The sequence below is a fragment of the Zalophus californianus genome, chromosome 7, assembly GCF_009762305.2.
Source record: "Zalophus californianus isolate mZalCal1 chromosome 7, mZalCal1.pri.v2, whole genome shotgun sequence".
Classification (NCBI taxonomy): domain Eukaryota; kingdom Metazoa; phylum Chordata; class Mammalia; order Carnivora; family Otariidae; genus Zalophus; species Zalophus californianus.
Window position 1 is genome coordinate 99125577 of NC_045601.1, and position 27505 is coordinate 99153081.

The window sequence follows — 27505 nt, forward strand, 5'->3', positions numbered from 1 at the left end:
GCTTTCCTGAGACTTTGCAAGAGCACCTGGAGCAGGCAGGAGTGAGACCTGGGGAACCCTGAAAGGTGTGGGGTGTGGCCAGGGAAGCGGAGTGGCCAGCTGCCCCCAGAATCTGGTGCGGAGTTGTAGTTGGGATGCTTCTGCTCATGCAGGGGTCTCATTTCCCAGCACCCTTACATGGGAGGGAAAGGAGACTGCGTTCCCAAATCTCCACATGGAGGATGCAGGCACAGTGACCAGGAACATTTCACTTGAAGTCTTATGTGATGCTGTAACAGAAAACCAGAGACTAGGTGGCTTATAAGCAACAGAAACTTATTTCTCACAGTTCTGGAGGCTGTGTCCTCGCATGGCAGAAACGGTGAGGGAGAGCTCTGGGGCCTCTTTTTAGGGGCATTAATCCCATTCATGAGGGTTCCACCCTCAGGACCTACTGGCATCCCAGGGGCGCCACCTCCAAATCCCATCACACTGGGGATTCGTTTTCAACATATGAATTTTGGGGGGCACACAAACATTCAGTCTACAGCATGTGAGTGGGGGAAAACTTCTGTTCCACCATTAAGCATTCTGGACCAACTGTTCCTCCGCCGTTTAGCCTACCCTCACTGATACTGCTCCTTCTCCAGGTCCAGCAGGAGGATAGTCACAGTGAGCAAGCTGCTCTGTATCGCCTATTTCTGAGACTACCAGGCCCAACCTTCAGTTTTCAAAGGTAGATCAGAACAGACCCTTTGGTGGCAGGGAGCTGAATGTCTTAAACTAATCCAGTCAGCAGGGCAAGGAGTTCTTCAGCTCATAGCAAGAGAGGCCAAGTACAAATAAGAATTTGGAATAGACTTGTCTGGCTGTTCTGTTCTTAAATTCAAGAGAGAGCTCAGTGGGAGGGGGGATGTTACTGGTAACAGTCTTTACTAGTTGAAAAGTCTTGAATCATATGGCTCCCATCTAGACTTGGTGCTCTCCATCCCTGGGGCACAGAAGCCATCCTGACACCTTCTTTGCCAGTCTATCAGGAAGTCCCTTTGCCTCTTTCCTATGTTGACTCCCTTTTTCCTGTATTGCATATCTTCTATGTCTTGGTTTATGCTCTTGTTTTGATGGAGTGCTTTTTTTTTTTTTTTTTAATTTGACTATAGTTGACACACAATGTTTCAGGTGTGCAACTGAGTGACTTGACAAGTTTATACCTTATGCTGTGTTCACCACAAGTGTAGCTGCCCTCTGTCCCATCACATTTCTTATTACAGTATCACTGCCTATATTCCTTATGCTCTGCCTTTTTTCCTTGTGACTTACTCATTCCATCACCGGAGGCCTGTATCTCCCGCTCCTCTTCACCCGTTTTGCGCCTCCAACCATCCCCCTCCCCTCTGGCAACCAGCAGTTTGTTCTCTGTATTTAGAGGTCTGATTTTGCTTTTTGTTTGTTTATTCATTTTTTAAAGAGTCCATTTATGAGTGGGTCATGTGGTGTTTGTCTTTCTCAGTCTGACCTGTTTCACGCAGCCTAATACCCTCTAGGTCCCTCCATGTCGTCTCAGATGGCACGATCTCCTCCTTTGCTGTGGCTGTGTGATATTCCATTATATATCCCACATTTTCTTTATCCATTTGACTATTGATGGACACTTAGGTTGCTTCTGTGTCTTGCCTATTGTAAATGCTTCAATAAAGATAGGACTACATATAACTTTTCAAGTTATTGTTTTCATTTTCTCTGGGTAAATACCCAGTAGTGGAATTATTAGATCATATGGTATTTCTATTTTTAAATTTTTGAGGAACATCCATTCTGTTTTCCACGGTGACAGCCCTAATTTACATTCGCACCAGCAGTGTATAAGTGTTCCTTTTTCCCCATATCCTCGCCAACACTTGTTGTTACTTGTCTTTTTGATTTTAGCCACTCTGACAGGTGTGAGGTGATGCCTCATTGTGGTTTTTATTTGCATTTCCCTGATGATGAGTGATGTTGAGCATCTTTTCATGTGTCTGTTGTCCACCTGTGTGTCTTAAGAAAAATATCTATTCAGGTCCTCTGCCCATTTTTTAATCAGACTTTTTTTCTTTTCTTTTTTTTTAGTGTTGAGTTGTATAAATTCTTTTTTTTAAAGATTTTATTTATTTATTTGACAGAGAGAGAGAAAGAGATCACAAGTAGGCAGACAGGCAGGCAGAGGGAGAGGGAGAAGCTGAGCAAGGAGTCTGATGCGGGGCTGGATCCCAGGACCCTGGGATCATGACCTGAGTGAAGGCAGACGCTTAACCAACTGAGCCACCAAGGCACCCCAGAGTTGTATAAATTCTTTGTATATTTTGGATATAAACCCCTTATCAGATATACCATTTACAAATATCTTCTTCCATTCAGTAGGTTGTCTTTTCATTTAGTTGGCTATTTCAAAAAAGCAAAAGCTTTTTATTTTGGTGTAGTCCCAAAGTTTATTTTTGCTTTTGTTTCTTTTGCCTCAGGAGACCTGTCTAGAAAAATTTTGTCATGGCTAATGTCAGAGAAATTACTGCCTGTGCTCTCTTCTAGGATTTTTATGGTTTCAAGTCTCACATGTAGGTCTTTAATACATTTTGAGTTTATTTTGTGTATGGTGAAAGAAAGTAGTCCAGTTTCATTCTTTCACATGTGGATGTCCAGTTTTCCCAGCATTATTGAAAAGACTGTTTTTTTTTTTTTCTGCATTGTATATTCTTGCCTCCTTTGTCATAGATCAACTGACCATATAATCATAGGTCTCTTTCTGGGCTGTCTATTCTGTTCTATTGAACTATGTGTCTATCTTTGTGCCAGTACCATACTGTTTTGATTACCACAGCTTTGTAGTGTATCTTGAAATCTGGGATTGTGATAGCTCCAGTTTTGTTCTTTTTTCTCAGGACTGCTTTGGCTATTCAGGGTCTTTTGTGGTTCCATATAAATTTTAGTATTATTTGTTCTAATTTTATGAAACATGCTATTGGTATTTTGATAGGGATTGCACTGAATCTGTAGATTGCTTTGGGTAGTATGGACATTTTAATGATATTAATTTTTCCAATCTATAAGCATGGGATATTTTTTCATTTGTGTTGTCTGCAATTTATTTCACCAGTTTTTTTTTTTAATTTTTTAAAAAGATTTATTTATTTTAGAGAGAGAGAACACATGAACAGGGGGAGGAACCTGGAGAGAGGGGAGAGAGAGAATCTCAAGCAGACTCCCCGCTGAGCAGGGAGTCCGATGTGGGGCTCGATCTCATGACCCCGAGATCATGACCTGAGCTGAAGTCAAGAGTTGGCTGAACTGCTTGAGCCACCCAGGCGCCCCTATTTCATCAGTGTTTTATAGTTGTTGTTGTTTCTTTTTTTTATAGTTTTTGGTGTATGGGTTTTTCACCTCCTTGATTAAGTTTGTTCCTAGGTATTTTATTCTTTTTGGTGCAATTGTGAACGATGTTGTTTTTTTAAATTTCTTTTTCTGCTACTCCGTTATTAGTATATAGAAATGCTACCGATTTCTGGGTATTAATTTGGTATCCTATCACTTTACTAAATTTGTTTATTATTTATAGTAGTTTTTTGGTGGAGTCTTGAGGATTTTCTATGCATAGTATCATGTCGTCTGCAAATAGTGACCCTTTAATTTCTTCTTTACCAATATGGATGCCTCTCATTTCCTTTTTTTGTCTGCAGAGTACTCCCAAGACTATGTTGAATAAAAGTGGTGAGAGTGGACATTCCTGTCTTGTTCCTGACCTTAGAGGGAAAGCTCTCGGTTTTTCCCCATGGAGGATAATGGTAGCTTTAGGTTTTTCATATATGGCCTTTATTATGTTAAGGTATGTTCCTTCTAACTGCACTTTTTTTGAGAGTTTTTATTATGAATTGGTGTTTAATCTTGTCAAATACTTTTTCTGCATGAGATGATCATATGATTTTTATCCTTCATTTTGCTCATGTGGTATGTGACATTGATTGATTTGTGAATATTGAACCAAACTTGCATCCTGGGAATAAATTCCACCTGACCATGGTGAATGATCTTTTTAATGTATTGTTGTATGTGGTTTGCTAATATTTTGTTGAGGATTTTTGCATTTATGTTCTTTGGGGATATTGGCCTGTATATTGTGTGTGTGTGTGTGTGTGTGTGTGTGTGTGTGTGTGTGTGTGTGGTGTTCATTTTGTGGTTTTGGTATCAGGGTAATGCTGGCCTCATAAAATGTATTTGGAAATTTTCCTTCCTCTTCCATTTTTTGGAATAGTTTGAGAAGAATAGGTATTAACTCCTCTTTAAGTATTTGGTAGAATTTACCTGTGAATCCATCCAGCCTGGGACTTTTTTTTTTTTTTTTTTTGATTACCGTGATGGAGCACATTCTTAAATACTTTGTTGAGAAACATTGCATGGGAGGCAAATTCTCTGAGATCTTGAATATCTAAAAATGTCATTTTTCTTCCTTCATAACACAGCTTCACTGTGTTTGGAGTCTTATGGAAGAAATGATTTTCTTTCAGAATTTTGAATGCATTATTTGCTGTGTTCTGTATTCTAGATTTGTGGTTGAGAATTATGAAGCCATTCAGAACCCTGGTCCTTTATATTTGATGTGTTTTCCTAGGAAGCTTGTGGAATTTTCTTTTTGTTTTTAGAATTCTGAAATTTTATGAAGATGTGCCTTGGTGTGTCTGTTTTCACTCAGACTGGGTGATTGATGTGTCCTTCTCTGACAATTCATACTCTTCAGTTCTGGAAATTTTTTTTCACATTTTTTTAAAAGATTATTTATTTATTTATTGAGAGAGAGAGAGAATGGTAGAGAGAGAGCATGAGAGGGAAGAAGGTCAGAGGGAGAGGCAGACTCCCTGCTGAGCAGGGAACCCAATGCGGGACTCGATCCTGGGACTCCAGGATCATGACCTGAGCCGAAGGCAGTCGCTTAGCCACCCAGGCGCCCTTTTCATGTTTTGTTGTTGATTTCCTTTCTATTTGGATACAGTTCTTCCCGGATTGGTTCCTTTTCTTATTTTTGTTCTCTTATTTCTCATCTTTTTGCTCTACTTCCTGTGAGATTTTCTCAACTTTTTCTTCCAGTATTCCATTGACTGTTTTATCTCTGCTATCATGGTTTTAATATCTAAGAGTACTGGGCGCCTGGGTGGCTCAGTTGGTTAAGCGACTGCCTTCGGCTCAGGTCATGATCCTGGAGTCCCGGGATTGAGTCCCGCATCGGGCTCCCTGGTCAGTGGGGAGTCTGCTTCTCCCTCTCCTGCTCCCCTCTCTTGTGCTCTCTCTCTCTCTCTCTCTCTCATTCTCTCTCTCAAATAAATAAATAAAATCTTTAAAAAAATATCTAAGAGTACTTTTTTTAATGTTCTCTCGATTTCCCCCCTTTTTCAAAAAAAGATTTATTTATTTGTTTTAGATAGAGAGAGAGTGAGTGTGCAGCAGGAGGGGCAGAGGGAGAGGGAGAGAATCTCAAGCAGACTCCCCACTGAATGTGGAGCCTGATGTGGGACTCAATCCCAGGACCCTGAGATCATGACCTGAGCTGAAACCAAGAGTCGGACGCTCAAACAACTGAGCCACCCAGGTGCCCCTATTTCCCCCTTTAAAGCAGTATCCTATTTTAATTTCATGGATGCATTATTTTCTCTGAGGATATTAATTATATTTTTGGATGGTTTTCTTCTTGCATATTTTCTGTTACCGCCTAACTGCTGTTTTTTGTTTGTTTGTTTTGGCATATTTTCCATGTGAGAGGGATTTTCTCAGATGTCTGCTTGAGATTAAGATAAAAGCTGGTCAGAAGTTCAGTGGGTAAATTTCTGGAGTTTCACTAAAGAATAAGGGTGGGCCATTTCTGGGGACCCTCTCTGAATATCTTTAGGCTTTTCCTTTTGGACTGGCCAGATTCCTCAGTCTTCTGCCAGAAGTTGGACATTTTGTTGCTAGAGTTCTGGAAACTGAGGGGAAAGAGATCTTAGGATGGGATGGTCCTCCGCATTTAGAACTATAGGATCAATTAATCCTGGTTTTGGTCTCACCATACCCTCATCTGTACTGGGTAGATCCAGGTCGAAAGACCTGCTGTTTTACCCTCTCTAGAGATAAATTCCAACTTTCTGTTAGCAGTGGGAGGAACATTTGCCTAGCAGCTGGAGGTTGGGAAGAAAAGGCAAGGATTAGCTGTTGCTCAAACAGCTTTTCATACAGACCTCCTGAATCTTCACCTCCCCCTTTATTCCTGGCTCTGAGGGACCTGGTGTTACCAGGACCTGAGCCTTCTGAAGATTCTGGGATCTAAACTGGTTTGGTTCTCAGCTTCCTGTCTGCCGGTTTAGGATTTTTCTCTCTCAGTTTTATGAAATCAGCTATCACTTATCCTCTGCTTTATACTTGTAAAATTGTGTTGCTTTTGTCTATTGGGTTTATGGATTTTGTTTGTTTGTTTGTTTTAAATAATCTCTTTATTGTAGTTTTAGTGCAGTTTCAGGACAAAGGAAATTAGATATTTAATTCACCCTATTAGGTTGGAAATCTTTTTTCTGTAAAGCTTAAGGACTCTTCTGCCATACCAATATCTGATAATTATTTAATATTTAATTGTATTTAAATTTTTCAATATATAGAAAAATTTTTTAAAGATTTTATTTATTTATTTTTGAGAAAGGGAGAGAGAGAGAGAGAGCATGAGCAGGGGGAGTGGCAGGCAGAGGGAGAGGGAGAAGCAGGCTCCTGTTGAGGAGGGAATCCCATGCGGGGCTCTATCCCAGGACCCTGGGATCATGACCTGAGCTGATGGCAGACGTTTAACTGACTGAGCCACCCAGGCGCCCAGTATATAGAATATTTTAAATGTTTTGGATTTTGTTTGGTTTTGTTTTGTTTTTTAGAGAGAGAGCAAGCAATGGGGAAGGGCAGGGGCAGAGAAAGAGGGAGAGAATCTTAAGCAGGCTCCATGTGCAGTGAGAAGCTTGATTCAGGACTCGATCTCATGACCCTGAGATCATGAGCTGAGTGGAAATCAAGTCAGATGCTTAACCAACTTAGCCACCCAGGTGCCCCTAAAATGTTTGTTTGTTTTTAACATAACATGTACTCAGTGTAAAATTTTTGACTATCTAGTGAAATGGCCATAAACATTATCTATAATCTCGCTGGCTAAAGATTCTTTTTCAGTTTTTATAATTTGTGGTTATTATTATTATTTTTTAAAGATCTATTATTTATTTTAGAGAGAGACAGCAGGGGGAGGGGCAAAGGGAGAGCAAAAGAATCTCGAGCAGACTCTCTACTGAGCATGGAACCTGATGCAGGGCTCAATCTCATGACCCTGAGATCATGACCTGAGCCGAAATCAAGAATTGGATGCCACCCAGGTGCCCCATGTGGTTATTATTTTTTATATTTTACTCTATAATCTGAAGTTCTTTTAGCTATATGATATAAGCGATATCTATGTTTTGATTTTATTTCTAATTTGTGGTGACAGTTTATTTTTACCATATATTTTAGATTCTTTGTACATACTATGATAAATTTCTGGGTTATTTAATTTGCTTATTGATTTTTCTCTTCTCAACCACAATTCTTCCTTAGAAGATTTTTAGAAATTTGTTATGTTGCCACAAAAGGCTTATCAGGATTTGATTAGTATTGCACTAGACATAGAAATAAGTTAGGAATAGCCTGGTGACTATAGTTAACAATACTGTATTGTATATTTGATGTTTCTAAGAGAGTAGATTTTTTTTTATTATGTTATGTTAATCACCATACATTACATCATTAGTTTTTGACATAGTGTTCCATGATTCACTGTTTGTGCGTAACACCCAGTGCTCCATTCAGTACGTGCCCTCTTTAATACCCATCACCAGGCTAACCCATCCCCCCACCCCCCTCCCCTCTAGAACCCTCAGTTTGTTTCTCAGAGTCCATTGTCTCTCATGGTTCATCTCCCCCGCTAAGAGAGTAGATTTTAAAAGTTCTCTCTCTCTCTCACACACACACACAAATTCTAGCTCTGTGAGGTGATGGATGTGTTAACTAACCTTACTGTCATAATCATTTTGCAATATACACATATATAAAATACATATATAAAATCACAACATTATACATCTGAAACTTGCACAGTGTTATATGTCTATTATATTTCAATAAAGATGGGGAAAAAGAAATAAATTAAAGAATTGTTTTCTTTTGTGGATGTATATAACATTCCCATCTATAAACATTGTATTTCTGACCACTTATTTAAGTTATATTTAATAATTGTCTCTCTCATATTTCAGTAAGATTAACTCTAGGTATTTTGGGTTTTTGTTTTTCCATAATGAATTGTATTTTATTTTATTATGTTTTGGACTTGTTATTACCATCAGATGGGAAATCTGTTTTAAAAATATTTATTTTGTAGTTAACCAGTTTCTGAGCATTCTCCTTACATTTAATGGGTTTTCTATTTATTTGCTGTTTTTTTCTAACTGTGCAATTATACCCTTTGCAAATACTGATGATTTTGTGTTTTCCTTCCATCATTTGTTTCATTGCTGGATAGAACTTCCAGATAATGTTAGATAACAATAGTGTCTCTGCATTTTTAAAGTTGTTTGATTTATATATTTGGATGTGATCCTATACATAAATTTTAACAACTTATTTTTTCCATTTTTAATCTAAATTCTATCCATATGAAGTTACTTCTTTTTTTTTTGCATTTAATGCTTCTGAATTTTACTTTTCTGATACTGATATTCTGATTTCTTCTGGAATGTATTTGCCTGATGTCCTTGTCTATCTTTTTATTTTGAAACTTTGTATGACATTTGGTTTTAGGGCTATTTCCAGAGTATATTTAGATTTTTAAAAACCAAACTTGAGATTTTTTGTTCTTTAAGAGGTGAATTAAAAACATTCAGTCCTGTTGTCTCTTATTTTATGCTTTCTTTGTGTTGATTATTTTCCTGATATTTTCCTGTTCCTTTTGCTCTTTGGCTTTGGCTTTTGATCAATATTTGGTTTGTCTTTTATCCTTTGCAGAGACTTACAGGGCTTATATTTTGTTTTACATCTACTGATGGCTACCTTTACATTTTAGCCTACTTATCAAATTAAGTGACCTTTAAATTGTGTATGTGTCGAAGCCAAGGATGGAGCAATAACTCTGATTTCACTTTAATGAAGGTGAGGGACTCTGTGCCTTTCTGCTGGTGTCTCTCCTTTTCAACCCTGCTTCTGGGCGTGGCTTACCGAATCTCAGATTGCAAGTTATACAGGATGATGACTATCCAGATCATCGAGATGTTGATGTCCAGTTACCTAGATGATGATTATTGTACTGTAATTACCTTACCTTTTAGCTATCTCACTTTCTACAAAGCAATTTTTTTTTGGCTTTTGGATCCATTTAAAAAACATTTACAACCATTATTTAGACATCATGCAATGCATACCTTGTTTTGATGTTCACAGAGTGTCCAGGATACGAGAAATGTCAGGACAAAGGTGCCCATTCTTACATCCCTAGCTTTGGCTCATGTTTCAATCAGCTAAAGCATATTTCTGAATATTGTTTTTACCTAGAAGGGTGCCCCCATTTTCCTCCATCCTCACATGTTTGAGAAAGTCTTTCTGTTGACCTTACAGAATGTTATTTGATAAAGAATTTTTGGTGCCATTTATTCTTTTATTTAGCATATATTTATTGGGAACCTACATGTGCTAAACGTTGTTTTTTTCTTAAGAAAAATTTGAATTGAGCCATTACATACATATGGAGAAATGTTCAACTCATAAGCGTACAACTCAATAAAATTTCACAAATTTATCACTTGGTGGTCAAAAAAATCTTGCCTGAGCAGGTACCATGTGAGGTCACTTTCTTTCCCTCAGTGTTTTGAAGATTTTACTCCATTACATCCTGGTGTTTGATGTGGAAAAGTCTGACATCAATATAATTTTGGTTCCTGATTTCGTATTTTATATTTTCCTCCTGGCTGTGAGTCGTATATCTTTTTTATTCTTTTTTTAAAGATTTTATTTATTTATTTATTTGACAGAGAGAGCGAGCGAGCACGGGAGGGGCAGAGGGAGAAGCAGGCTCCCCGCTGAGCAGGGAGCCCCACATGGAGCTCAATCGCAGGACCCTGAGATCATGACCTGAGCTGAAGGTAGATGCTTAACCGACTGAGCCACCCAGGCGCCCCTCTTTTTTAATTCTTTTTTTTTTTAAGATTTTATTTATTTATTTGAGAGAGAGAAAGAGAGCACATGAGAGGGGGGAGGGTCAGAAGGGGAAGCAGACTCCCTGCTGAGGAGGGAGCCCTATGTGGGACTCGATCCCGGGACTCCAGGATCATGACCTGAGCCGAAGGCAGTCGCTTAACCAACTGAGCCACGCAGGCGCCCATAATTCTTAAAATTAAAAAAAAAAAAAACACCTGGTTCAATATATTTGAGTATGGTCTCTTTTAATTAATTTGGTCCAAATCTACTTTTCAGATTCACTTGAAGAAAAAAACTCTGCAACCATGGAATCTTTTATCCTATTATAACTTTCTTTATTGTATCTCCTTAATTTATCCAGCTTTCTTCCTTTTTTTTTTTTTACCCAGGTTTCTTATTAACAAATAAGAATTCATATTTGTTCACATATTTCATCTCTGCGTCCTGACTTTTATATCTACTATCAGTTTGTGTTTATCATCTCTTTGTTTCTTTGGCACTCTTCATCTGTATTCCCAGAGAACATCTCAAATTGATCCTCTCCAACAGTCCTCTCAAAGGCTGGTCTGTAGAGGGTTACCAGACAGAATGCACCACCTGGGGAGTTTGTTAAGAATAGTTTCTCAAACCCCATCTCCAGAGATATTTCCAACCTTTTAAAGGTGATGAGAAATGGGGAGACCAAGAAGGAAATTCCAGATTAGCAGGAAGCATAAGCAAAACCCCAGATGTGGGAAAGAGTTATGCATGGCATTGAGTGCTAGTGGTGGAAAGGGAACAAGTGGTCGGGAGTGCTTTGAGGAGTGGCCTGGGCAAGGTCATGGAGGAACATTTATGGCATACCTGTGGCAGAGATAACACTCTGTATATAAAAGTCAGCAAGATATTTTACATTTAAAAATATTGAAATGGGTGATGGTGGTCAAAAGGTACAAACTTCTAGTTATAAGGTAAATAAATCCTGGGGGTGTAATGTACAGCATAGTAACTAGAGTTAACAATACTGTATTATGTATTTGAAGTTTGTAAGACAGTAAATCTTAAAAGTTCTCATCCTAGGAAAAAAAGGAGGTAACCATGTGTGCTGATGGATGCTAACTAAACTTATTGTGGTAATTATTTTGCGATATATACATAAATCAAATCATGATGTTGTACACCTAATACTAATACAATCTTATATGTCAATATATCTCAATTTTTAAAAGAGAGAGGAAAATACCAGAATCCCCAGAACTAATCCATTTTGACTCCTGATAACAAATAGTTAACAGGAGTCAAAATGGAAAACAAGCATCTCAGTGTTCCACTTCCCCAACTCCCTCAAAATATTAAGAGTATTTGCCCAAGTCCCCCTCATATCTTATATCCTGCCTATCTGTAATAAGATTGTTCACGCTTTGTACTTAGGAAGAATGCATGTTAGGTAGACTGGTAGCACCCTCTCTGTGTGAGCCACATATTCAATTATGACCCTCACAACTAATAAATGAGCTCTTGCAAAGAATTGCTCTCAAAAATAACAAAAAGAATTCTTTGAAATAAGTATGTATATTACACATAACACAACACAGGACCAGCCACATTTCAGATGCTCAATTGCCACATGTTGTTAGTGGCTACTGTATAAGACAATGCAGTTCTAGCTGTACCCGATAATCGGTGAGAATTTCTTTCTTCCTTTCTTTCTTCCTTCTTTTCTTTCTTTCTTTCTTTCTTTTTCTTTCTTTCTTTCTTTCTTTCTTTCTTTCTTTCTTTCTTTCTTTCTTTCTTTCTTTCTTTCTTTCTTTCTTTCTTTCTTTCTTTCTTTCTTTCTTCTTCTTTCTTTCTTTCTTCTCTTTTCTTTCTCTCTTTCTTTCTTTCTTTCTTTCTCTCTCTCTCTTTCTTTCTTTCTCTCTCTCTTTCTTCTTCTTCTTTCTTCTCTTCTCTCTTCTCTTCTTCTTCTTCTTCTTCTTCTTCCTTCCTTCCTTCCTTCCTTCCTTCTTCCTTCCTTTCTTTCTTTCTTCCTTCTTCCTTCCTTCCTTCCTTCCTTCCTTCCTTCTTCCTTCTTTCTTTCTTTCTTTCTTTTTCTTTCTTTCTTTCTTTCTTTCTTTCTTTCTTTCTTTCTTTCTTTCTTTCTTTCTTTCTTTCTTTCTTTCTTTCTTTCAAGAGTGCATGCTCGCCCAAGAGGGTGGGGAAGGGGCAGAGGGAGCGGGAGAGAGAGAATCTGAAGCAGGCTCCAGGCCCAGTGCATAGGCCATCATGGGGCTCGATCTCACAACCCTGAGACCATGACCTGAGCCAAAATCAAGAGTTGGATGCTTAATGGACTGAGCAGCTCAGGCGCCCTGAGACCGTGCAGTCCTAGATGGTGCTGCTACAAGAAAGCAGAACCTCTGGCAGCCTGAGTTCCTGAATGTCTGAATGGAGCAAACTCCCTGAGAATCCCTGCTGGATAGTAACATGAACAAGAAATAGACTTTCATTTATTTGGGCTTTGTCTATTGCAACAGCTCTTAATGACCTACACTGACCAGGTCTCCTGGAAGTTTGAAAATCACTGAATTAAAAACTGTGAGAAGCAAGGCAGAAAGACCATTTAGGATCATATTACAATGCAACTTTCACAGTAAGTTTGGAGTTCGAGAGGAAAGAGAAGACACAAGAGGACTGATGATGGGTTTGTCATGGTTTGGATGAGAGGAATGAGTGACAGAGAGAAATCAGATTTCTTGCTCAGATGAATAAGTAGGTGATGTCATTTGAGTTGATAAAAAAGGCATAGGAGAACTAGTTTCGGAGTAGAGCTAGAGAGTTGACTTTGAGGTGCCTGTGGACTAATGGTTTAGTTTACTTCAGCATTGACCGTCTGATACATTCCAGGACAGGTGCAAATTGTTTGGCTCTCAAGGGACCAAAAACTGGTTAAATAGATAAATTCAGTGTAGTATGTAAGAGTAGTGATAAACGATACCCACAGTGTTCTTAGAGACCAGAAGAGAGGGACCTACTCTGGAGTGATGTGTCTGGCAAGGCTCTTGAGACGAGATGATACCTAATGGAGTCTTACAGCATGGGTAGAGCAGTGGGATAGGGCAGGGGGCCAGGGCAGGTGTCTTAGACCATTCGGGCAGCTGTAAAAAGAAAAAAAATACCACAGACTAGGTGGCTTATAAACGACAGAAATTTATTTCTCACAGTTCTGGAGGCTGGAAGTCTGAGATCGAGGGGCCAGCATGGTTGAATGAAGGCCTTCTTCCAGGTCGAAGACTTCTTGTTGTATCCTCACCTGGCAGAAGGGGAGAGGGAGTTCCTGGGGTCTCTTTTATAAGGACACTAATCCCATTCATGAGGGCTCTGCCTCCATGATCTAATCACCCGCAGTGGCTCTACCTCTTAATTCTATCATGCTGGGGGCTAGGTTTCAACATATGAATTTTGGGGGAGACATACACATTCATACCGTAACAGCAGGGTATGAATGGAGGAACAGGAGGGAGAAGGTGGCAAAGACATTCAAGGTAGAGGGGACCGCACGACGCAGGCATTGAGTTCAGGAAAAGTTCAAGGATTTCATAATGGCTACAGGGTGAACATCAAGGAGGAAGCATATGAAATAATACAGGTGCAGCAGCAGGGCCAGATTATGGAAGGTGACTCTTGTCCTGTCTGCTTTTGTGCCATAGACAGACGATGGAGGAGGGATTGAGGAGGACGGGAGCTGCAGCCACCAGGACGGATGGGAAGATGTTGCAGTAACAGGAGAGAAATGAGAAGAGATGACGTCCTGAACCTAGGATTAATTTGCGAATGTTCAGGAAGTGAAACTTACTGAGTTTGGTGATGTGTGGTATTAGGCCTGAGGAAGAGGAAGAGGGAAGTGTCAGGGATGCCTCCCAGATTTCTAGGGGACTGGGCGGATGATGGTGCTAATGGGGGCAAAGGGAAGACAGAATAAAAGCAGCACCTACTGGAGGGAGATGGGGAAGGTAACTGCTTCTCCCCACCCATAGAATTCCCAGGAATACGGTCTAGTGGGAAAGAGTGAGTCAGGACTGTGGGTATATTTGCCTTGTTTCCAGCCCTCCATCCCAAAACGGAAATGAATTTTTATTTTCACCACCACCATTCAGGGAAAACTGGGAAATGAGCAGCAGGACTTGAGAACAAGGCTATAAAGCATGAGGGTGCTAAGAAATGGCCAGTGGCAGCTGCCTGTGGACCCTTCGTGTGAGGACCAGGACAGGAGATGGTGGTGAGAATCCATGCGAGTGCACAGATGACACTGGAAGGAGGGACCCCCTGGGTTTGGAACTGGAAAATGAGCAGAGAGAAGCCATGGGCCTCTGAGTGGGGCTGGGGCATGGGGGGGAGAAGGAGAATGAAGGAGCCCACAAGCTGGATTTAACCAAGCAAGGAGTGGTTGGACTGGCCTGAGAATTTCCAGGGGCCTCCAGAAGTAGGGCAAGATAGCATGCTGGGCTATGTTGGGGGAACAGGGTTATGACTCGAAACCCGAAACTACTCTGGAATTGAATATGATTCAGTTTTTATTTTACTTGGGCTGAATATTTCTCATACTTAAAGTTTGTTTTGCCTCAGTGGCTCTTTTTTTGTGTTCTGGGGAATACGGGATCAGAGGCCAGGAGCAAGAGGGGTAGTCCTGGGGTGTGGCCTGAGGAAGGGAAAAGTGTTCCTCTCTAGATCTCCAGGTGGCATTAATCTTCAAAAGAAGCCTGAGTTTGGGGAGACTGGACATTGAGTATGTGGACTTGGGGTGGGTGGGGTGCTATTACTCAAGGGCATGCTTTGTTTTGTTCTTTCAGCAAAGCTGCACACTCTTTCACATAGGGAAGAGCTGGGCTCTCTGAAGGACTTTTAATGAGAAAAAATGAGGAAACCAATTTTCTTTCCAAACTTTATTATAAAATTTTTTTTTTATTATGAGAGTTTAACAGAGCAGAGCTGGACTTGCCATCTCTCTTGTGAAACCTCAACAACTTACAAAATTAATAAATAGGAAACTAGGTTTAGTTTTTTTTACGGCCATGTCATGCACTTCTAAGACACAAAGAGGAAAAAATCCTGTAACCATATGTAGTACAATCTCAGAAATTTTCAGTCGCCACTAAATTCTCTGTAGGATTTCCCTAGGCAGAACAGATAATCACATTCTTCCACCTTTCTCTAAAGGCTTAAGAAACATAAATAGATCCATAAATAGTTCACATAAATATAGGTTTACTTGTTAAATAATAAAACTCTCAAGTCTGGAATCTTGTCTTAAACAATACAAAATAAGGCATGTAATTCTTTAAAATGGAATCTTCTGCCCCAAAGTTATCTCAGGGTCTATTAAATACATAAATAACTTAAAGCCCTTAGAAAAGCACACAAAAAGCAAATTGGTACTCAGTCAAAACTTTGATCTCTGGGGAGAGGGAAAGGTCATTCAGATTCTATCTCTGCACAAAAGTGTTATCTCTGAAAGTTCAATTGGGTGAACTAGTTTAAGAGCCCTAGTGAGTTTGGTCAGAAATGGGACTGGGTCTACTCCTCCAGAAAGCCTAACTGCTCTGGGTTAGACCAGAAGCTCTTAAGCCACATGGTGCACAATGGGGGTGACGCAGGTGCAGCCCACGGCCACCAGCATCTTCTCCAGCCGGAAGGAGTGGGGGCAGTGCTGAGACTCCCTTCGCAGAACCAGGATCTCTTGCTGGATGGGGACAGAGTTCATGTGGTAATTTATCTTCCCTTCAGCATTGACACAGCCCAAGTGGCGGCACTTGGCCTCCCAGATCACAGAGGGATATCTCTCAGGGTCCTCATTACGGCTGCAGGGGAGACAAAAGTGAGGGAGAAAGTGAGTACCGGGTAAAGCAGGAAGGAAATCAGATAGGAATAAACGAAGGGAGGCAAATTCACAGGGTGACAAAGTATAGGCAATGCAAATTCTTGAAGGGCTGCTAGTCAGAAGAAGTAGTTTGGGGGAAAACTTGGATTTGTAGGCACATGAAATGTTATAGAAGAGAATGATCAGTTTGTTCCCAATTTCTTTGAAGAAGGAACCAAATAAGATAGACTAGACTGCAGAGGGGATTTAAGTTTGATACAAAGGACAATTTCTTAAGGTATATTTGATAAAGGCCAAGGGCATCATCTAGGATTATGACAGCCATTAATCTGATTTAATGAAGTCTGGCTTTGAAGCAGGGAATGCATCAAAATTTTATCTGACAGCACATTCATGGGATAGAGCCCAGAGCTGACATGAAGGGCTGGAAACAAAAGCTTAAGCCCCTCTACAACCTTCTCTTCCCTCTCTCCTCCAGCTGAATGAATGACTTGCTTTGACTTTTCAGTTGATTTATTTGAACTCTTCTTAGTCATGGGAGTAGAAGAAAATCACAGTCAGGTGAATCTACAGTCACCACATAACTGAGGTTTTTTTGCATAAAATCAAAGCACTAAAAACTATTTTGTATTTAATCTTAATAGGGCCTAAATATTAGATGTACTAAGAACACAGCAAGTATAGGTCTGTTGGTGATATAGATCAAGTTTGTCTGACTCAAAAAGGGGTGGAAATATCCAACATGACATTTCCTTCACTGGGTTTCAAACTATTTTATCCAACTGCTAATACGACCAAAAAGAGAAAGGCACAAAAATCCAGTTAATTACTAGTTATTTTCAACAAATCATCGCAATGGTAGGTCTGGTAAAGAGAATTCAAGCGTTAATCCCCAAGATAAATTTCTATTTTTTTAAAAAATAAATGAACAATAGACTTGGGGTATCATAAATGCTAGAATAATGACCACCATTAGTGTGAGTGGGTTTTTGGTGTCAGTGACAATGAGATCTAATGGATAGGTATTATGGCAGGAGAAGAGGTCCTGTGCTCTATCAAAGAAGTCTGTAGAATAAAATTTGAGAATCTTTGCACAATAACCCTTCCAGATTTGACTGATGATTCTGCATAAAATCATCCTCAAGGTGACTTAACTGGCAGTCCTTTGCATAAAAGATAGAACAATACAGAGATTTTTATCGGGAGCCATTACGTACTGTAGATTCCAAGGTGAAGTGGATCGGTTGTAGTAATCTGAGGGCCTTCTGGAGTTCGTACTCCGGTTAAGGATATTTAGATTGACCTTCACATGCTGAGGGAAGTTCTTGTCCTGAGTATTTGGGCATCCTGGATTTTGTGGGAACGCTATTCCTGCCTTCCCAATAGCCACTAGGCTCAGCAGCAGCAGCAGTACCTGGAACTGAATGGGAGAAAGGAGAGGTAAGACACTGGATTAGCATGTGGTTTTTGTTAACAAACTGTAAAGATTATTGTACTGTTAATCATGGAGAACATACTATGTTCCAGGGCAATCTACAATAAATTTTCGGATCACTTAGATGAAAAACTGGTTATATGACCAAAATAAGGTTAAGACTATGGAGTGTTTACTAGTCTTGAACATTCTTCTTTTGATGTAAGAAAGACACATTTTTTATTGGTTGGCAGTAATTTTAGTAATAATGGCAAGTCATCGATCTCTGTCCCAACATTCTGTGAAACCCTATGTGGAGTCAAATGTTCACCTTAGAAGAAAGAGCTGTAGAAAATGCATGTCATATCATATCAGGGTTCATGTTAGAAATGCTGGGCAGACATTCAACCTCAGACTGGTCCCGCCCTTACGTTTTCTTATGTATATTTTCCAGTTTTTCTAAATTTATATATATTGATTCTGTAATCAATTAAGTTAATATTTCAGAAATATAAAGACCATTTACTCTAAACCATAGTTACACATGTATCTATTAGAGTAAGTAGGCTTGGTGTATTAGACTATGGTATAGTCTAGGGGCGCCTGGGTGGCTCAGTTGGTGAAGTGTCTGACTCTTGATTTCGGCTCAGGTCATGATCTCAGGGTCGTGAGAGGGAGCCCTGCGTCAGGCTCCATGCTCAGCGGGAAGTCTGCTGGAGATTCTCTCCCTCTCTTTTTGCCTCTTTCCTACTCCCCCAAAATAAATAAATAAATTCTAAAAAGAAGCCTGTGGTATAATAATAGAATAATGGAAAGGAAAGTCAGTGCTGCAGTTAATTAAATCCTCAAGGATAGTGTTCCATTTTATTATGGAATAAAGAAAAACGCTGTGGGAGAATTATATTAAATCCCTTGTACTCAGAAAAGCAGATTTTCAATAAGCATTCTTTCTCACTGCACAGCATCATGTGACACGTCTCATGTGGTTTAGCCCCAATCTAGCTATCTTTCAGTTTTAATCTCATCTTTCAAACTGATGTGTATCAGTTCTTGAAAATGCTATAAAATGACGAGTACCTACCAAAGCTTTAGTATCCTATCCTATGTATGCAGCATTCTTGGATCTCCATAGTTAGAATCCAGAATTTCATGCCTGCAGTCCAGAAATATTATCCGGACCAAATCAACAAAAGCATTGCACATTAGTGCAGGACTCACCATGGATGAAACTGTCGCAGGAGCCATTGTAGTTTCTTCCAGTTGATTGGCGATGGATCAGCTTGTGGCTGCTTCGAGATGGACAGAGTGTAGCACTATCTTGCCCCTTTTTATAGGACTTCGCTCCTCTGTGGTCACTTATGTTGACGTATTGAAGTGGTTCAAAGGATGACACCATTTTCCTTAAACGTTCCATCTTCAAATGAGGTCAGAAAAGAACCTCCCCTTCATGACGGGTAGTATCTACCTCTGAAGGAAAACGGAAAGAGCAAAAATTCATGTTTCAAAAGACTATGTCCTTTCTTCATTCTTCAAGGAAATATTACTTGTCAGAAGTTGAGCAAAGACGTGTTACTGATGAGCTGGTATCATTTATTTATGGGCATATATGAAGCTGTCATAAGAGCTATGCTCTATTTTAATGGTTCATGGGTAAATGAAAGTTTGATACAATGTTCATGTCTTCTGGGGTCAGGTACCTTGATTTCCCATTGGATAACTCCTTTCCTCACCAGATTCCCTAGACAGATGTTGCGGAGTCCATTCTAAAAACGATTCAAGGTCTTGCCGTATAAACAAACAATTGAAAAATGAATAAGAATTTAATGATGAGAAGGTATATTATCTCACCGAAGTAACACCTGCTTTGTTGAACGTTTGCTCTGCTCAAGAAACTAATAACTAGGTTCAAGAGATGTGAGCTTTACTATTAAAGGCATGCCTAACACATGTTACCAAGCAACTTGTTAACAACTCCGTTCTTCAGGAGGAGTGAGATGGAAATGAGGGAGTGAGGGGGTGCAGCCAGACAAAGGAAGGAACTGAGAACAAAGAAACTGGAGCAAGTGGATGGAAGTCGAGAAAAGGAGGGCAATGGAGGGTAGAGAATGACAAGAAGGGAAAGGGGGAAAGAGTGGGGATAATGGTTCTTTCCTTCCTTTTCTCTCCGCTCTAAATAAGATGAACTTGGATTTCAGGTCCTTGAGAATGGCTCTCCCTCAGGAACCCTGAGGACTAGCACAAGGATGATAAAGATAAGGGGTCAGGGGATACAGATGTGGCTGCCACACATCATCCTCTCTCTGCCCCCTCTCCCCAGTGAGGTGAATGATGGCTCCTAGGTCCTTGAAGAGGGTACGTCATATTATACCCAATAACACAGGGGCGTTGACTAGCAGTTCTAACTCAACCTTTGGGGTGTATAAGAAGTCTGCTGGATCTTGGGCCTGTTTGTCCTGCAATGCATTCCTCCTTGCTCTGCCCTATTCTGTGCCTCAGAGGACTGCCCCTGAAGGCTGCTTTCTCAGACTCTTCTGTTAGGTGACTTCCAGCTAGGTTCAGCCAAAGGGAAATTGGAGGGCAGAAGTGTGGGAATTGGGAGAAGGAGACGAGGAAGAACAGAGTCTCCTTACTCTGTCTTCTGGAGCAGTGCTTGCTCTTTTTATCCCTCCACGTTTGGGATGGTAGTAGTCTCTGATGTCAGTCTCAATCACTCTGGTAACCTCTTCCTTGCATTAAATTTTCTCTCTTGCAAATGCCTGAAGTCACTTCTCTTTCCTTGGCTAGGCCGTGACTGATCAGCGAGGGAGGCTATGAGCAGCTGATCTCAGTGGCAATGGTAGATGAACTTGGGAGGTGAAGCAGATACAGATAGAAGAGGAGGTAGGATACAGCGTCTCCTGATTTCCCTAGTTCTGGTGTTGATATCACCATCTACGCTTGAAGATATGGAGTCATTATGAGCCCTCCTGTTCCTCCTCCACATGTGATCAGGTAGCAATCTCAGAAGCTGCTGTGTCTCTCACATCTATTCCCTATTCCCAGACCTACTGCCATTCCTCTAACTTAGACTCTTACCCGCTTGGACTATTTGAATAGCCTTCTTTGCTCTTCCCAGGTGCTGCCTTCTACCCATCTTCAACATTCCTGCAGTAGTCCTTAAAGCATGGCTCCAGTTATGCCTTTTCTTGTTCCCTTAGGTTGCATACGGGACAAAATACACAACCTTGAGCCTTTGAAATAGTATTTGAGTTAGTGTTTGAGATCTGCAAACTTTCTAGCTTTACCTCCCACCATGTTCTATGACCTGGGCTCATGGGTCCGGATTCTTGTCCTTCTAATGCCTACATGCCTTTTGTTAAGGTACTATCTCTGAAATGACCTTCTCGACCTCAAAATGTTTCTTGTCCTTCCAGAACCTGTTCAAATGTGTCTTCTAGGTCTGGCAGTCTTTCTTGATTTTCTTAGTTGGAATAAACAGCTCCCATAACACATAGCTTATACCTACCTCTCTAGTAACTTTTGCTTCATTTTCTATTGTGTTTTATTTGGCTGGAAAAAAGCATATTTAAGACATATGTCTATTTCCATTTTTAGATTTTGCTGTAATCCTTCAAGGCCAGTGTGTTATTCGTCTTTGTAACTCTCATGGTACCTAATGTTGATCTGTGAGCTATCTGGAGATAGGTCGCCATCTTATTTGTCTTTGTGTCACCTAACATGGTTTCTGGTAAACAAGAAGTGCTCAGTATTTTGACTGATTGACAGTATGCATGTTATTTGGGTAGCTCAGAGTCTTGAATATTCTTTTTGGGACCCAACTGCATTCCAACAACCATTTTGACCTAATGCCTTGACTCTCCATCCTGATCCTTCTGTCGTATGACAAGGTTATGGCCTATTTTGGACCACCCCAGAGTGGAAAATTTCTTGCTTGTTGCTTTCTGGCAAGGATGAGGTGGAGGAGAATGTGCTTGTTGCCAGTTCTTTTAGTTGATGGCCAAGGGGACAAAGCTGACTCTAGTTGTTCTCCCTATTGCCTGCCTCCTATACCAATGAAATCCAGCCTGTGTGCCAACTTTTGAAATGTCAACCCTTAAAATAAGAGTGGGGAAACACAGTGGGTTTTCACAAAAGTGTAAAAATAATTATTTTGAAGTGGTGGTCAGAGCGGGGTGTGCCCAGCCTTGAGTAGGACTGGTTTCCCAGATGCACACCTGAGCTGGAAGCCTGTGCCTCCTAGAGGAATGGTCAGAAACACAAAGGGGGTGTGAAGAGTGGGGAGGCTCTTCCTCTGTATTTGTCTACAGATGCGGCTGGTTCAGGTTTGAGTACCTGTTGAGACGGGGGCAGGGGGTGTTGGGAATGCTGGATTGAGAATAAGGATGCCTGAAACACTGGACAAGAGGGCACTTTTGTGTTCGTTGTGGCTCTGCCATTAACTACCCATGCCTTTGTGTACCTCATGTCCTTGAGGCTCAGTTTCTCTCATGATAGAATGAATTTTTGCATCAGGTAATCTTTGATTACTTGTGAATTTTCAGACAAAGGAATTAGTGGAGGAACAAATAAGAGCAGCAAGTTAGGGGTGATTATTTTGCTTCGTGATTTTGCTCAGGTTTCTTACTCTTGCTTCTCTGAGTACTTGGAAAACAGATGTCTACAAGACAGGGGGAGCTACAGATTGGGAGTTGGGACTTGGGTGAGGAGAGTGTCAGCTGCTGGAGATCGGGAAATAGTCCTGGGAACCAAAATCCTGGGTGCATTTGAGGGGATGATACTGGTGAAATGTCTGTGAGCTTCTTGACTTAGGGAAAGGATTTTGAAGTCCCCTTGACATTATTAAGACACCAAACTTTATTCCTTCCTATTTATAATTAAGAACGATGTGAGAGAGAGAAGAAAATTTTCTTCCTTTTGCATTCAGGAGAGAGTATTGTGAAGTCTTTTGTCTTGATGTAGTGGAAAATTAAGACTGTCATTAAAAAAATTAAATAAATAAGCTCATTTTGAAAAAATCTTGCTTGGGTGGTGAAGTTACCATTGACATACTATTCTTTTCTTTCTTTCTTTCTTCTTTCTTTTCTTTCTTTCTTTCTTTCTTTCTTTCTTTCTTTCTTTCTTTCTTTCTTTCTTTCTTTCTTTCTTTCTAGTATAGCTGACACACATGTTACATTACTTTCAGGTGTACAACATAGTGATTCTACAAGTTTATATAAGTTTATATGTCATGCTATGCTCACCACAATGCAATCATCTGTCATGATACTGTATTTTAATTTCTATTCTACAGCCTTTTTAAATAAAAAATAACAATAGTCTGTCTTAGTATAGGAGGAAGCACTGTGCTATCATTAGTGATTAGTGTTTATTATTATTTAAAGGCCATGACTATACAAAGACATGCATGCCATTTTATTTAATGCCATGCACATCAATAGCAAGACTTCTTTTCTCTTGATTTTCATCTAATAGAAGGAAATAGTAGCTGCAGAGAATCCTCTTGAGTTTTATTTATTTTTTTAAAAGATTTTATTTACTTGACAGAAAGAGAGAGAACACAGGCAGGGGGAGCGGCAGGCAGAAGGAGAGGGAGAAGCAGGCTCCCTGCTGAGCAGAGCACCCGAGGCAGGGCTCAATCTCCGGACCCTGGGATTATGACCTGAGCCGAAGGCAGGTGTTTAACCTACCAAGTCACCCAGGTGCCCTTCCTCTTGAGTTTTAAATCTGGAGGCTGATACTTTGAAATAGGCTAGCACACAGCAAGCAACATCAGATATCATACCTTTAAATGAAGATATGATTTTAATGGGGGAGAATGTTTGCAATAGAGAGTCATCTGGGAGGCCTTGGAAAATTGTCAAAGTCAGGATTTAACTGAGACCCAGATTTAGATTCAGTTTTTCAAGGTCTAGATCATCTACCCCCAACTTCAAAATATTAATGGTGTTATGTGCCAGAGACTCAGCTTTGAGGTTAAAACTGTTGTCTTGTGAGAAGCAGGACTTACTATATATGAAATTAACATGATTTATTAAATAGGAAATATCAGTCTTAATGTCAGCCTGATAGTATCATTGTTCCTCTCCAGCATAACAGTGTTAGGTATTCACAATGACCTCTGTTTCTGAGGGCCATCCTGAATGATGAATTGTTGGGTGGGAATACTGTAGGGGTGGGGACAGTCTTCCTCTGGAATCCCTGGTGGAAGAATTTCTCCTCCTTAGAGGACATGATGGATTGAAGGAATGATTGACAATGAGGATATCTGAACAGGGTGATTGTTAATGGGCCATGAGGGCTGAGAGATGAGAGGAAGAATCCTCTTCAACATTCAGACTCTGTTTTTTCACCATTGCTCATTCCAACTCTTGGTCGGTTGTTCTTCTCTGATGAAGACCTTGTGTGAACAGCTCCTTTGAGTAACTTATTTTCTTCTACTCTTAGTTTTTGATGCTGCCCCCTATGTAGTGCAGCCCAGACTATTTTTATCTGATGAAATCGGATCATAAAACTGTTTGAACATCTTTAAAAGCCTATATGGTCAAAAGAACAGTGAACAACCATTACATTATCCAGGTGACATATTTGATTCTGTTCCTGGTAACTTCCAAATAGTGCATAGTGACTTTATCATTTATCTCATACATGAGGCTTGCTCTTTATACATCTTTTCCAGCCTCAAAGCACTGAGATAATGCTTGGAAGCTCTGTAAAAGACCAAGATATGCAAGAAAGAAGATACCTCATATCACGTCATCTTAAAACAACCGCAATCTACCAGTGTTTCCCCAATCCCTCTATTAAAATCCACAATTAAACACATCATATAAACGTGTCAATTTCTCCTTTGAGTAATAACTACCAACCTCATGGAAACCAAGTGTCTTCCTTAGGTGGCTTTCTCACTAGCCTTTTACTGAAACACTGATTTAAAGTGGGTCAGGAAACTTTCCATTTCTTTTGCGAACAAATGAATTTAGAATTCTATAACTATACATTAGCAGGAACATGCAAATTTGTTTTACGGTGTCCTTCCCTTTGGTAATGCTGACTTGATCTTATACCCTGAGAATCAAGGTCAGCAAATGATTGAAGTTTCAAGTCTGAACGGATGTCACTGAAAAGTAAGGTCTAAAATTAAACAAGCAAACCAAACCGCACACTAAGGGTGGGCTACCAAGATAGCACCTTTATTTTCTTTTCAGATATTTTGAAGCTAATGTGATTTAGACACAATCACAGAATGTGGAAAGCAAAGATACAGCATATGAATTGCTACTTGGCTTTTCTTCTCTAGGCAATACAATGCAGAGCCTGGTATGGTGCCATAGTGGTTCCATGACTTGGAAATACGGTAAAATCAATAGATAATAGTGCTGTATTCCTTATTCCAAAATCCTCTGAAGAATTTGAGATAATTTATAACAAAACTTCAGGTAATAAAGTAGATGAAAATATGATTTGGGCCCAGGGAATGCAGATTCAAAAGTCAAGTTCCAGGAAAAGAAAACCCAAATTCATAGTCCATAAGTCCAATAAAGACCAATATAATTACTCTAGTTGAGGTTTACATTTGCTTCTGAGCTTCCTGGCAGCCAAATTAAAAAAGTAGGTATGCTCAGTTATGTAGTTCTCATTATGAGAAAGGAAGAAGCTAGCTAATTTCTTAGAGGAGATGGAGTTTTTCCTATCGTTACATTTTTTTTTAAAGATTTTATTTATTTATTTGACAGAGAGAGAGAGAGAGAGGGCTAGCAAGAGAGAGCACAAGCAGGGGGGTGAGAGAAGCAGGCTCCCCACCAAGCAGGGAGCCCGACATGGGACTCGATCCCAGGACCCTGGGATCATGACCTGAGCCAAAGGCAGACACTTAACTGACTGGAGCCACCCAGGTGCCCATTATCGTTATATTTTGAAGGGAAGTTTTCGTCTGGGGCTTATAAAGGGCCCTTTTTAGTATATTGGTTAAGGATAAGTGGTTGACATTAGACATTCCCATAATCAGATTTCAGCTACACGTTAGTACCTGTGTGCCCTTGGGAAAATTATGTCACCTGTGACTCAGTTTCCATACCTACAAAATGGAGATAACAATAAAACATGACTCATAAAGGGTGGTAAGGAGTGAATTAGATAATATTTGGGGGGTAATATATATATGTATTAAGTGCTCACTGAATGTTGGTAAAATGTTAACTTTTATCAGAATGTCAGGGCATGAGAATCTGTCAGATTTTGTCAAACTGTTTTGAGAACGAAGCCATTGATTCTGAGGGATACTAGTTGTCTGATCATTTGAATATCTACTCTGTGAGGAAGTAGGGGAATTTCTTCAGGGTTCCATAATGGTCTGGATGAAATAGCCATTCATTCAACAAATGTTTCTTGAGTACCTATTACATGCCAGGCACTGTGCTAAGCTCTAGGCATACAGCAGGATAGGAGGGGCTGACATCCAGGGTAATCCAGACCCTATAATTCATATTCTGTGCTTACCAAACTATTTGCTAATAATAAAGTAGCCTTCTTAGGTACTTAGATAACCTGGAAACCAGTGCCCTGGATAGTAGATACAGGCATTCTTATTAGTACAAAGGAATAGTTCCCACTACAAATTATTAATTTGTCCTTCTGGTTTATATATTGTTGTACTGACAATAAAGGAATTTCAAGGTTTACATTTATTGTATTGAACTTAACTCAGAGCTGCCATCCTGTATATATTTATATATTTTCTATCTCTCTCTCTCTATCTCTCTGTCGTCTATCTATCCATCCATCCATCGTCATATACCTTTCTACACACGTACACACACAAACACACCCAGTTTTTTTCAGACCATAAAAGTGATATATGCTCATTTGTTATACAAAATAGTGGGGCGGAGGAAGGAAGAAAAGCAAAAAGAAGAAAGCAAAATTAATCCATAATCCTAATTCTTAGAAATAAGCTTTTGGAGTACACTGCTCCTGTAATTTTATAAAATTGTGACCATTTAAAGTGAATTGCTCTAGTTTTTAAAAATACATTTAAGAAACTATAAATACTTAATGAAATTGGGCCATATTGTAACCTGTTTTCTCACCTCACAATGTATTCTAAACATTTTGTCCTCATAAGCTTCTTTTTGTTTGTGTGTGTGTTTGAAACAGATTGGCTACCTAACATCCTGAGAAATGAGTGAACAGCAGACCATTTAACCAATTGTTGATTGTTAAATATTTTAGTGGCTTCTAAGTTTTAATTATGTCTTTGACTTCTCTATATCATCCCCGCTTAGCAGTGACAACCTAATACCTGGTGATCAGTAGAATTCCTGCAGAGTTCTACACTCTCAAAGTCACTGCATTTGGCTGACGAGCAATGTTATCAGGACATAGAAGCAAAGAATGAGAAAGACCCACAGGGTTTGTTTGCAAAAGTAGGGTGACCTTTGTGAATTCACAATGCCGGCAAGTTACAATTGTTTTTGATGATGGCTTGACTCAGAAGGAAGCAACCCCAACTCAAGAGTTAAGAAAGAAAAACAACTTAGTGACAAGGCCCAACAGGATGGGTTTGGAGAACAAAGCTTGCTCTGTAGTTACAGTAGTACGAAAAGTGTAATGATAATGGGACACAGTCACTGTTTTAATGGTTATGGCAGATAAATCATTACATGAAAGGATTTATTTGTTCAGGCATCACTGAGTTGCAATTTTCTGACTTGTACTTTCCCATGGTGGAGAAAAGAGTGAATATTTTGGATCAACATAGTTCCTTACCAATTTTTGCTTGGTAAGAATAAATAGAAATTGTGTTGATGTTAACAGCTTTATTAAGGAGAGTATGCTATCCTGTCCACAAAAACATGAATATAATGTATGGTAATCTATTCACAGATGGATAACAATCAAATATAATAATAAAAATAATGTTGAAGATAAATTGGCAGAAATCCATAAAGCTTCTTAAAAATCCTAGGTAATGTTATTACAAAGGCAATAGCCATTAAAGACATCGACAAAAATATTGACAACAGAAAGGCCTG

The 27505-nt window shown here is 39.7% G+C and overlaps 1 protein-coding gene across 2 annotated transcripts; it reads right to left on the reverse strand.

Moving 5' to 3' along the window:
• Positions 1–15110: 15110 nt before the first annotated feature.
• Positions 15111–18760, reverse strand: IL17A (interleukin 17A). Of its 2 annotated transcripts, none has more exons than XM_027603551.1 (3): positions 18693–18760; positions 17278–17480; positions 15111–16040 (listed from the first exon to the last, which is right to left on the reverse strand). In XM_027603551.1, exons 1-3 carry the CDS (start codon positions 18717–18719, stop codon positions 15803–15805), a joined length of 468 nt encoding a protein of 155 aa, XP_027459352.1. In that variant the 5' UTR covers positions 18720–18760; the 3' UTR covers positions 15111–15802. The 2 variants fall into 2 exon arrangements, with proteins under 2 accessions (XP_027459352.1, XP_027459353.1); XM_027603552.1 differs by having other exon boundaries at positions 15803–16040; positions 17278–17474; positions 18693–18719.
• Positions 18761–27505: the final 8745 nt, after the last annotated feature.